The following is a 12,143-nucleotide window of genomic DNA, read 5'->3' as shown; positions in this document are numbered from 1 at the left end:
TCCATTTCCCTGATTATGGGCACCTAGATGATCAGCACACCTCCCTGCCTCTGTGCACAACACTGCAATAAGCATCCTGGTCCACTCCTCCTCTTGGACCAGGGAGAGCTTCTCCAGCATACTGCCACAGGTTTAGATACATCCAGGTGCTCTGAACAAACCAGAACCCTCTGAGTCCACATCAAAGGAGACAGAGAAGCAAGGTGAGCATTTGAGTGAGGCCCCCACATACCACCAATGACTATAAGAGGCCCGGCTTGCTTGCTGAAATTTACCCCCCTGTAGCACCAACTCTCAAATAGCAGTCCGCCAACCAGTGGCAATAGCATCCCCTGAAAACGTGTTAAAATACAAATTTCAGATTCACTCAGACCTACTGACTCAGAAACTCCAGGGGCAGGATGCAGCCACCTGATTTTTCTGATACACATTCAAATCTGGGACTTTGTTCAGGTCACAGAGGGCCCAAGCTTCGGGAAGTGGTTGCTCACTGGGCAATGAGACGATGGCCCAAGAACCACAGCTGGTGAGAAGTGTCAGATGTGAGATACAGGGAACACAGCAAGGGTCGCATGTGAATTACAGGAAAAGATTGAGTCCTCCAATAGACAAGAGAATAGCAACTGCTCCCATTCATTCATTCGTTCGTTCACTGAACAAATCTTTATTGCCTACTCTGTGCCAGACACTATTCAAGGCTCTGGGAATATAGCAAGATGCAAGACGGAAAAGGTCACTGCCTTCCTGGAGCTTATATTCTAGGGGACAGGATAAGACATATGTATATTAAAAAAATAAACTAGGGTTGTGAAAATTAAATACATAAAAGGAACATGATCAAGAGACACCAGTGCATAATGGCATTATTCCCAACAGCCAAAATGTGGGAAACCACCCACATGAACTAATGGATAAACAAAATATATGTTATGGGATGGAGTATATGATTCAGCCATGAAAAGCCATCAAGTACTGACACGTGCTACAAAATGAATGGAACCTGGAATGCTAACACTCCCATAAAGAAGCCAGGCCCGAAAGGCCATGGAGCATATGATTCTATTTATATGAAATGTTCAGAATAGGCAAATCCATAGAAAGTAGATGAGTGGTGGCCAGGGGCTGGAGAGAGGGATGACTAGAGAGTGGCTGTTGAACGTATATGGACTTTCAATAATGAAAAGGTTCTGGAATCAGATAGTGGTGATAGTTGCTCAACTTCATGAATATGCCAAAAAATAACTGAATTGTACACTTTTTTAAAACTCTAAATAGACACAGAGAGAGACAAAAATAAGGTGGTCGGGAAAAGTTTTCCTGAGATGACACTTGAATTGAGCCCTGAACAGTGAGGAGTTGGTCACATAAATATGATGGAAAGAAACTTCCTGGCAGAGGGAGCAGTGAGTGCAAAGGCCCTGAGGCAGGAAAGAATAAGAATATTTGAGGTACAAGAAAAAAGGCCAATGAAGATGAAAGATGGCCAATCAGGAAGGGAGCATTCAAGGTGAGGATTAGCCTACCCATTTTATGCGGGGAAGAAAATGCTCAAGTTAAGTGCTTATCAGTGCAGGGACCAAGATACAAACCTGAGTATCTCTGAAATCAGAGTTCAGCCTCCTTCCCAGCTCTGTGATGTAAGCAGAGTTTGAAACTCAATAGGACAACAGGAAAGGAGCATTTGGGGGGAAAGGCAGATGCCCTCTAAAACCTAATTTGCCTTTTTTTAACTTCTAAACAGGTTCCTCATCTTGAGCTTCAGAGGATCTGGATTTGAATAGAAATTTTGTTTGTACATTTTTCTTGAGCAAGAAGCCATAGCTTTCACCAGTTTCTCCAAGGAGTCCCCCCAGAATTTCAAAATATTCAGGCTTTTAAGAGGTTAGCAAAGTTACCAGGACAGCTACCAGAAACATGGTCAACACTGCCTTCTGCAGACCCCTTGGGCTTCTCCTGAGTGCTAAAGTTCTTAAAAGTCCTGCCCAGAAGCCAATGCTGCTTTTCCCCCAAAGCAGCCCCTCCCCAAGTATGCAGTGGAAATGAGGGTTCTTTTAAAAACCTCCATAAGGACACCTGGGAGGCTCAGTGGTTGAGCATCTGCCTTCGGCTCAGGTCATGATCCTGGAGTCTGGGGATCCAGTCCCGCATCAGGCTCCCTGTGTGGACCCTGCTTCTCCCTCTGCCTATGTCTCTGCCTCTCTCAATAGATGGATAAAATCTTTAAAACAAAACCCAAAAAGCAGCCTACAGGTATGATCCATTCCCTCCAGGGACCTCATAAAATGATTCGGGATCAAGAAAGGAAATCCAAGAGCTTCCACGTGTGATCTTTAGTCATTAAAGTAAGAAATCAATGTAGAGATGAGAGTGAGAGTGAGAGTGAGAGTGTGTGTGTGTGTGTGTGTGTGTGTGTAGGGATGCTGGGGTCTTCACTTGAAATGCCCACGCCTGACAGTGAGAATCAGGAAACTCAGACCAAGGAGGGTGACTGGCAGTTGGCACCATCACTGGGGTGCATCACCTGTACTACAGCCAGGTGCACCCTGAAAGGGGCTATGAAGATAAAGTTTCTCCTTTTAAGTAGGCTAAGCATCACTCAGCAGGCACGTGGCTTAAAAATATCCCCCACAAAATAAATAAATAAATAAATAAAAAAATAAAATAAATAAAATAAATAAATAAATAAAAAAAAATAAAAATAAAAATAAAATAAATAAAATAAATAAATAAATAAAATAAAATAAAAATAAAATAAAATAAAATAAATAAAATAAAATAAATAAAATAAATAAAATAAATAAAATAAATATCCCCCACAGGAAAACCGCAGCCTGGAGACAACACTGATAGAGCAAGCACCAGAGCACAATAGAGTTGACTCTCACCTTCTCTTCAACCACTAGCTTGTCATAAGGTTAAAAACAATGATTGGCTATTCAGATCAAAGCAAAGTCAGCCAAAAAGAATCACAACTCTCACGAGAAATATTCAAAATATAGACTGTTTATTAATGATGTGCTTCATCCTCAACCTTTGCGATATCAGCCAATGATCGCATGTCACCATGCTTAGCAACTCATTTTAAAATATTTATTGTACCTTCAGCTCAGTTTGAAATTTCTGTTCTCATATATGTCCTATAATGTACCTAATAGCTGTTTGCTAGTATGATCCCATATTTACTAGTAAAAACAAATGTGCATGTATGAGGGCACATGCTAAAAAACACATTATAATACGTATCCAAAAAACTTAATAAGGCAATGGAAAGAACCAACTATGCGCTGTAAGCCAAACTCCCAAGGATTTGGCCTCTATTTGTGGCACATGGTTTGGGTGCTTCTCAAACAATGTGCATTCATGTTACTTAGGGGTCTTGTTGAAATGCAGATTCTGTTTCAGTAACTCAGAGGCAGAGCCTGAGGTTCTTTTGCTCAAGCTCCCAAGCTAATGAAAATGCTGCTGCTCCACAGATCACGCTCTGAGTAGCAAGATCCTAAGAGGACTATGATGGTCAACTTTAAGTGTCAACCTGACTAGGCCACAAGGTGCCCCAATATTTGGTTGAAAGCTGTTCTGGGTGTGTCTAAGAATGTGCTTCTGGATGACATGAGCATTTACATCAAGAGACTGAGGAAAGCAGATGGCCCTCCAACATGTGGGTGGGCCTCATCCAATCAGGTGAAGCCCTGACTATAGCAAAAGGCTGACCCTCCCCTGAGTAAAGAAAAAGAATTTTCCTGCCTGATAGCCTGCAAACTGAGACATCTGCTCTGCAGATTTCAGACTTGCTCATGGCAAGTCCACATAATGAAGCTCCCTCTATTATATCTCACATAGGTTCTGTTTCTCTGGAGAACCCTAGCTAATAATACAGGTACCTTACTGAAGAAACTACTTTTTCTTGATATTCGTTAACCTGGTTCAGAGCAATTATGTTGAAACATTGCCATTTTTTAAGTGCCTGAATATTGGCAATTTTATAAAGTTCAATTTAGTGTCAGCTTCTTTCTAGATGTACTTGTATGTTATTTGTCTCAGGCCATTTGACAGTTGGCTCTATGAGTGTGGGAATTCTGTTTGTACTTATTCACTGTTCTCTTAGAGCCCTCAAAATAGTGCCGGGGTGCCATAGTTGCTCAATAAATACCTATGACATGAATAAGTGAAAGAATGAATGAGTAAAAGAGTAGATACTTTCTTATGTAAACCAGGATGTCAGAAGTCAGTACTCCTCTGTGCCAGATACTGTTCTGGGCACTGAGGATACAACGGCAGAAGAGACTCTAGTGTCCCCACACTCCTTACTGTGGACAGTAGGCAAGGAGACAGATAATAAACTAGCAAACCACTAAATTAGTTAATTTTAGGCTATAATGTGAAATGAAGCTATTAACATCAGGCGATGGGCTGGAGGGGCAGGGTGGGGGGCGGTCACTGAGCCTGGGTGGTCAGGGACAGCTTCTCAGAGAAAGGGACACTCGAGCTGAGGCCTGAATAGCGAGAGCCAGCATGTGAGGTCTGACAGAGGAGAATTTGAGCCAAGCCAACACAACAGCCCCGAGGTAGCAATGAGCTTGGCATATTTGAGGAACAAAGAGAGAATGCTGCATCCTTTTACTTTCCAATTACAGTGAGCAAATAAAAGACCCCAACATTTCCAAACAGAGCTCAGAGTCCCAGCACCTTGCTTCAAAGCTTCCAGGAGTCCCAAGGTCTGAACTGTGCTCTGACATTTAAACACTTGAATAGGATTCCTGAGCATTTCCTCTTGTATCAGAAGCATCTTTTATTTTTCAAGAATGCAAGGGCAATGGGCATGAGATAATTTTCAGAGTGGTGGTCACACAGGTATAGACGAAGCTCATTAAACTGCACTTAAACTCCAAACTCAAACTCCTTTTTATTATGTACACTATACCCCAATGGAGGTGATTTCTAAAATGCAAGGACTCAAGGGCGCCTGGATGGCTCAGTCCATTGAGCATCCAACTCTTCATTTCAGCTCAGGTCATGATCTCAGGGTCATGAGATGGGGCCACTGTGTCAGACTCTGCGCTGGGCATGGAGAGTCTGCTTAAGATTCTCTCTCTCCCTCTCCTTCTGCCCCTTCCCTCCCTCCCTCCCTCCGTCTCTCTCTAAATAATATAAATAAATAAATAAATAATAATAAATATGCAAGGATTCAATGCCCAAAGAGAAGCAAACATATCCTGCAAGGAAAAAGAATTTATAGAGACTTTTCCATGGCCAACAAGATATGCATGCAAGGGCTTCTCCAACTCGGGGATCTGGTTAAAGCCATAGGATAACCACAGATGTACAAGAAAACAGGGAAGTTGGAAGAAGAAAAGGGAAAAGAAGGAGGGACATTCATCACTTGATGCTATTTCTTTACAAGGGACTCCAGCTCTTCTGAAGCATGTTTGAAAACCACACAGGACACTGTGCTATGTAATTTGCCCCTTGGATTTCTGATTCTGTTTGAAGGTGGGCAAAATAATGACATGTGCTCCCTACTGGCTTCAAGTGTACAGAGCTTCAAACATGCTTTTCTGCCCCTGAGGTCATTTCTCATCAATACCTTCTCCAAGAGGGCTGGCCCTGCCAGGGGCAGACGCAGAAAACATTCCTGGTCTTGATCTTATGGTGGCTCCTTGAACTGGCCCCACTGCATGTGTGGCCATTTGCAGAGCATCAAGCACTTCTTTGTGATCTGAGAAACAGAAGTCCTGCACGGGTCCGCTCAAAGGCAGTGCAGCCTAGTGGTCAAGGACCTGTGCTCTGGCCTCAGACTGTCTGGGGTTTGAAGTCTGACTCCTCCTCTCCCCCGGGGCTTATTCATCCTCATGGAAAGCAATCTGTACCTCTCAAAAGGCAGACTGTCATAAGGCCTGCCTCACTGAGGAAGGACCTGAAATTGAGAATTCACACACAAGCTTACGGCAAGATAGCAAACCCGACGAGCATTCTTCAACATCACCTAGGCCACCAGTTTGCAAGGCTTTTCCTGTGGCCCCATGTGGGTCTTCTATTCTGAACCTGCCACCTCCTCTTGTTAAGTCAGAAGGAGTCAGGAGACTTGACCCATGTCACATAGCTGAAAAGATGTTAGCAGAGCAAGGGCCAGGCACGGAGTTCCAGACTACAGCACTTACCCCTTCGGCAGATGAGGGGTAGAAAATTCGAATAATAAGAGTAAGAGTTATAAGGAAGTTCTGGGCTAGGAGTTTCCCAAGCCCATGCTCAGCAAAACGTCCCACAAGCCTATGCCATAAGGATCATCGTCGTTATGTCATTTTACAGACAAGAATCTAAAAACTCAGAGAGGTGAAGTAACTTTCCCAAGGTCACACAGCTATTCAGTGGTCGAGCTGGATTGAATCTCAGGCCATCCAACCAGAGCCCGTGCCACTAAGGTCAGCCTGAAGGTATCTCCAAGGACTGCAGTTTACTGAATGAACTGGGTTGGGGGGCGGAGATGGAGGTGAACCTGTGAGCTTCCTGAAGAGGAAAGTCACCTCTCAGCATGGCAGCCAACAGTTTCCGTGTGAAAATGCAGGTCCAGTGTGGCCAGACCTGCCCAATATCTCAAGAGAAGTCAGAAATCTAGATGTCTGTGTGAAAACTCCCCGCTTCTAAATATTGGCAACTGGTTCTAAGTTGATTTTAAAACATGATAGAGAAGAGAGACCAGAGAAATTTCACAGCCAGATGCAGGGAGTCTTAACTGGATCCGAGTTTGAAAACCCAAACTCTAGGAGACATTTGTTGGCCTGACTGGGAAAATTTTGATATGATTGGTTATTTGATGATATGATGGAATCTCCGTCCTTTTTCTTGGGTGTGATACTTGGAATTGTGTTGTGTGGGAGAGTGTCCTTGTTCTCAGGAGGAAGTGTCATGTCTGCAACTTCTTTTCAAATGCTTCAGCCAAAAAAACAAAGGAAAAGGAGAGGGAGGGGGGAAGAGGAGGGAGAAAGAAATATGGGGAGAGAGTAGCTATAAAGCAAATATGACAAAATGCTAATAATTGTTCAGTCTAGATGAGTGTTCTCAACTGCGGGTGATTCTACACATTGAAGACATGTGGCTATGGCTGAGGATTTATTATTTTTGTTTTACTGTCACAGCTGGGTTGTGGGGTGGGTGCTACTGGCATCTAGTGGGTAGAGTCCAAGGATGCTGGCCAACACCCCGCAATGCCCAGGAAAGCCCCCCACCAAGACTGAGCCAGCCCCAAATGCTGGTAGTGCCGGGGCTTAGAAACCTTGAAGGCCATACTGGAGTTCATTTTTATTATTCTTTTAAGGTTTTGTTTCGTGGGCTTTGTGTGTGTGTGTGTGTGTGTGTGTGTGTGTGTGTGTATTTAAAATATTTCACAGTCAAAAAGAGAAAGAGAGAGAAACTTAAAAAATCAGAATGCATGAATAGAGAAATACATTGCAGACCAAACAAAACATGTCTGCGTGCTTTGGTGACCATAGCTGGCCACCCTCTGCAGTCTCTTCTTCCACTACGTCGTGGCGGGATGGAATGTTCCCGTGGCTGGTGAACGAGTATCTGTGGAGTTCTCACAGTACCGTGGGCAAGAGCCCCACAGCTCCTGGAATCACGGACTCTCCTGATTTCAATCCCAATCAAGCCCAGAAGGAAGCAGGTGACATGCCCAGGACTCTGAGCCGGAAAACCCACATCACAGAGGCCTGTTCTGGGATCCCACAAGTGCACAGGTCACAGGAGCACTTGGTGACATGCGGACAGCAAGGGGCTGTAAGTCTTCCAAGATTTGTAAGTAAGATAAGTTCTACTTATCTGTGAGTCAGATAAAATGAGAACAAACCTCTCATCTCAGTAACCCTCACCGCCCAAGACAAAATAAATTAAGAGGCTGCGGCCAGCACATTAATTTCACCTGGAAGCCACCTTGGAGCCTCTATGAGGCCAAGCTGGGTGTGCCCGCCCCATCCAAGCACCTCTTAGCCCCTAAGGCAACAGCTAATGAGCTCGAGACTGGGGCTGGGGCTCGAGATGATTACCTGCATCAACTGCAAGATGCATTTGGACGGTCCTTGGGGCAGCCCCCAGCACCACAAATACACATAAAGCCCTACCTGTGCAGACAACACACAACAGAAGGCACATACCAGAGTTGTCGTGGCATTGGACAAATTCATCCATCCCCAACCCTGTAAAATAGTCCCAAACTCCAGAACAGTCTTTCTTAATGTGTAGGCCACTTTTTAGGGGCCAGAGAGGCTGTTAAATGCGGATTTCTAAGGGCTCATCCCAGACCTTATGGATTTGGAATCTCTCTGAACACAACACAAGAATGTGCATTTTGCATTTTAGGAAACGCCCCCCCCAAATGCGCCCTGAAACTGAAAACACAGTTGAAAACCAGGTGCCGGGGATTGAAGTTTTTCTGTGTGACCTTGGGCAAGCCATGCAAACCGAGCCACGATTTTCTCATATGTAAGTGGAAATTAACAGCACCTGTCTCATAGCTGTGAGCACTACAATGAGAGGATGTTTACACACACATGCACTCACGCATGCATGTCCACACGTCTACATACACACACCCCCTACTACGGTGCCTGGCAAATGTTAGTTCCTTTTCCTCAACAGTGATTGGCCACACGCTGGAAAGCCTAGAGAGCTTTACAAAAGTACAGAGGCTTGGGATCCCTGGGTGGCGCAGCGGTTTGGCGCCTGCCTTTGGCCCAGGGCGCGATCCTGGAGACCCGGGATTGAGTCCCACGTCGGGCTCCTGGTGCATGGAGCCTGCTTCTCCCTCTGCCTGTGTCTCTGCCTCTCTCTCTTTCTCTCTCTGTGACTATCATAAATAAATAAAAATCAAAAAAAATTTACAAAAGTACAAAATTCACGAAGCCCTAGAGATTCTGATCTAAATTGTCTAGGGTGGGGCCCCTAGCAACATGATTTTTTTTTTTTTAAGCATTCCAGGCGATCCCAAACAGCAGTCAGGGTTGAAAACCATACCATGGAAACTGCCCATAAAAATCAACTATTCTTGGGGCTTCTGGGTGGCTCAGTGGGTTGAGCCTCGAGTCTTGATCTCAGCCTCAGGTCTTGGTCTCAGGGTGGTAAGCTCAACCCGGGAGACGGGCTCCAGGCTGGGCATGGGGAGTGGGGGGGTCAGGGGGGGTGTTGGAAATCAACTGTTCTGTCCCTTCAAGAGAATGCACTTCCACTGCATTCTGGAACTCCCAAAATGTGTACAAGGAAAAACCAGTGCGGAGGCTCCGTTACCAGAGGACTGGCTACCTGGAGATTTCACCCCCAAGCAGTCCTTTCCTGGTACCTGCAGAAGAAAGTGGCTGCAACCGGCAGAGCCTAGGTGATTCTTCTTCTCCTGACAGAGCTGCAAGGGGGCAGGACAGGAAGTTGAGTCCCTGCTGGGGCCCTTAGGTCTGCAGTGGAGTGCTGTCTCCACAGGGACACTCAGATCCAAGAGGGCCTGGAGCTAGCATCACCTTCTCCGCCAGACGTCCAAAGGGAGCCACCCACCCTTAGCTGTCACCTCCCCACCTGCCTTCTCCGGCCCTTCCTACCCTCCTCCACCCCCACCCCAACACCAAGTAGGGCTCCTTTCAGCGCTGGTTTGCAAGAAAAAGGCTCAGTGGGCAGAGGAATTAAGCTGAATCTGCAAGGCAGCCTTCCGATCCCTGGTCCCTGGGTGACTCGCTCCCTTGCAAGGCGACACCCGCTGCCTGCTGCAGTCCTGCCTCGGCACTCCTCCCTCACCTTGTCACAGACCTGGGGAAGCTACAGGGATCGGTGGGGACTGCGGGGACGTGAAACACCCGCCGGTGGGGCTGGCGACAGGGCGTCTTGGGGGCGTGGGGGGTGCAGGAGGTGGGCGGGGCCCGCGTGTGACTCTTTTAGCCGGGCAGGGTTTCCTGTATACCTTGGAAGCTTACTTTGCGCTTAGGACCCCAACATCCATCTACACCTCCCCGCTGACCCAAACCAAGAGGAACTTCTTCACCTCTTCCCCCAAATCCCTCCCCACGGGGGGTAAAAAAAAAAAGTCATCGGATACTCTGCGTATAAATAGAAAATAATTACTAGTGAGGTGGTAATGTTCCTTCGCCTATTTTTGGTGGGTCTCTTTGTTCAGATTTTTTAGGCAGGCGCACGGAGCGCGTGCATCCACACGCGCACACAGGGGCCCCCGCCGGAGGTGTGGGGAGGGTGTGTGTCTGTGTGCAGGGGACGGGGAGAGGAGGGGGGACCCAAAGCGACCCCGATGTCCACACTCGGGAAGAAGATCCAGCGGGCGCCCAACCACCCAGCTGCTGGAAGACCGCCTGTCGCTCTTCAACCCGGTTGGCCCCAGACCTCACGCCTAACCCTGGCCCCAACCCTGCGGGGTCTGGGGGCTGCAGCCTCCGCCTCCGAAGTTACTGGGTTGTGCAAATCAATTTAGACACTTTTTTTAAGGGGGAAAAAAAAAAGCAAAAGGCAAATAGCTCCATTAATCCCCAAATGCCTTCTCCCATCTGCTGCGACTTGCTCGCGCTGGGACTTGCATAATGAATAAGGCAACCGGGAAAGTTGACGAATCAGGGTGTCGGGGGGCGGCGTGGGGAGGGAGCGGGGCGCCCGCCCTTGGAGTCCGCGCCAACCGCGGGCTAGGGGCGCGGGGCGCAGCGGAGGCGGCGCCCCCGCACCCTCCCCACCCCCCTCCTCCCGCTGCGGGAGGTGCAGACCCCGGAAAGAAGCGAGGGGCCTGGGCGGAGGGAGGCAACCGAGGTCCCAGTTCCAAGGACCTGGAAGCTCCGAGGGAGCGAGGCGGCCGCTCCAGGCGAGGCTTTTGTTCTAGCCTTCCCCTCTCTTTCCACCTCCCTCGCCTCTTTTTCGCGAGCGGTACGAGTTGCAGGCGGCACACACTCCCTCCCTCCTCCCTCCTCCCTCACACACGCGCGCGCGGGCTCACACACGCCCCCCTTCCCTTTCGGGCTCGCCTGCCCTGTTTACCTAGAGCCCAGCATCTGGCATCCGAGCGGCGGACCCCTCCCCAAACCCCAGGACTCCGGGGCCGCGGGCTTCCCGGGCTGTCTCAGGTCCACTCCAATCCTAGGCAAGGAGGGGGCGGCGAGAGGGTGAAGGGGGCAGAGACACCCCCCCACACACACACACACACGCACACACGCTCGAATCCACACCTGTGCGCAGCCCAGCGCCCCCTCTCCGCGCTCCACGACGAAGTTGGCTTCCCGGGAGACCTCCCCCGGCGGAGACGCGGCGATGGGGGCGGGGGGGGAAGGGAAGCTGGGAGAGCGGCGCCCGGAGGGGAGGCGGAGGGGGGTGGGGTGGGGGAGGCAGCCCACCTGGACATGTGCTCCCTTTGGGGCCGGTGCGCTTTCTCCAGCCCCAGCTTGGTGAAGATGCCCACAAGCACCATGACGGCCACCACCCCGCAGATGATGTAAACGATCAGGTTGGTCTTGTCCTTGGTGGGGTCGTGCAGGGGGTCGTCCTTGCGCGCGGGGGGCTTGCCGGTGTTGAGCCAGAGCGGAGTGTCGTAGTTGGTGCAGGTGCTCTGGTTCAGTCGCCGCTTCTTAAACGTGCAGCAGAACCGGAAGCCACAAGTCCCGCAGCAGAAGATAAAGTCGCCCGAGCTGCAGTTAAACGGCGGGTCCCACTGGCCCATGACATCGAAGTAGCCGCGGCAGAAGTCCGGCGTGGGCGCCCGGGTCGGCGGCGCGTCCGAGACCCCCGCGCCCTCGCCGGCCTCCCCGGAGGCGGCCCCGGAGCGGTTGCCCCCCGCCAGCACGACCACGCCGCCCAGCTGCGCCAGCTGCCCGTGCCCCGCTCGCTCCTGCGCCCGGCACACGCGGGCGCACAGCTCGGTGAGGAAGCAGCCGAGGAGCAGCCGGAGGACGCGGCGCATCGTGTCTCCCAGCCCGGGCTCGGCCGCTCGGCCGCCGCTGGAGCCGCTGCAGCCGCCTCTCGAGGCGCGGCCGAAGCTGCCGAGGCTGCTGCCGGGGGCTGCGAGCCGCCGCGGGCCGCACATGCAGGGGGCGGCGCGGGGCGCTCGGTGGTCGCGGCCACGGCGCGCGGCTCAGCCCGCGTTCGCCTCCAGCGCGCCGCGCGCCCAGGGGCCGGCCGGG

General features: G+C 49.8%; 1 protein-coding gene across 1 annotated transcript in view; it reads right to left on the bottom strand.

Moving 5' to 3' along the window:
- SHISA9 (shisa family member 9) overlaps positions 1-11,923 on the bottom strand; it is a 276,978-nt gene extending 265,055 nt beyond the window's left edge. The window contains exon 1 of the mRNA XM_055339365.1: positions 11,361-11,923. Within this exon, the coding sequence (XP_055195340.1) occupies positions 11,361-11,923 (563 nt within the window). The remainder of the gene's footprint in view (positions 1-11,360) is intronic.
- Between the last annotated feature and the right edge of the window lie 220 nt (positions 11,924-12,143).

Source organism: Nyctereutes procyonoides, unplaced genomic scaffold (assembly GCF_905146905.1).
Source record: "Nyctereutes procyonoides isolate TBG_1078 unplaced genomic scaffold, NYPRO_anot_genome, whole genome shotgun sequence".
Classification (NCBI taxonomy): Eukaryota; Metazoa; Chordata; class Mammalia; order Carnivora; family Canidae; genus Nyctereutes; species Nyctereutes procyonoides.
The sequence above is the reverse complement of the archived record's forward strand: the minus strand, read 5'-3'. Positions and strand labels throughout refer to the sequence as shown.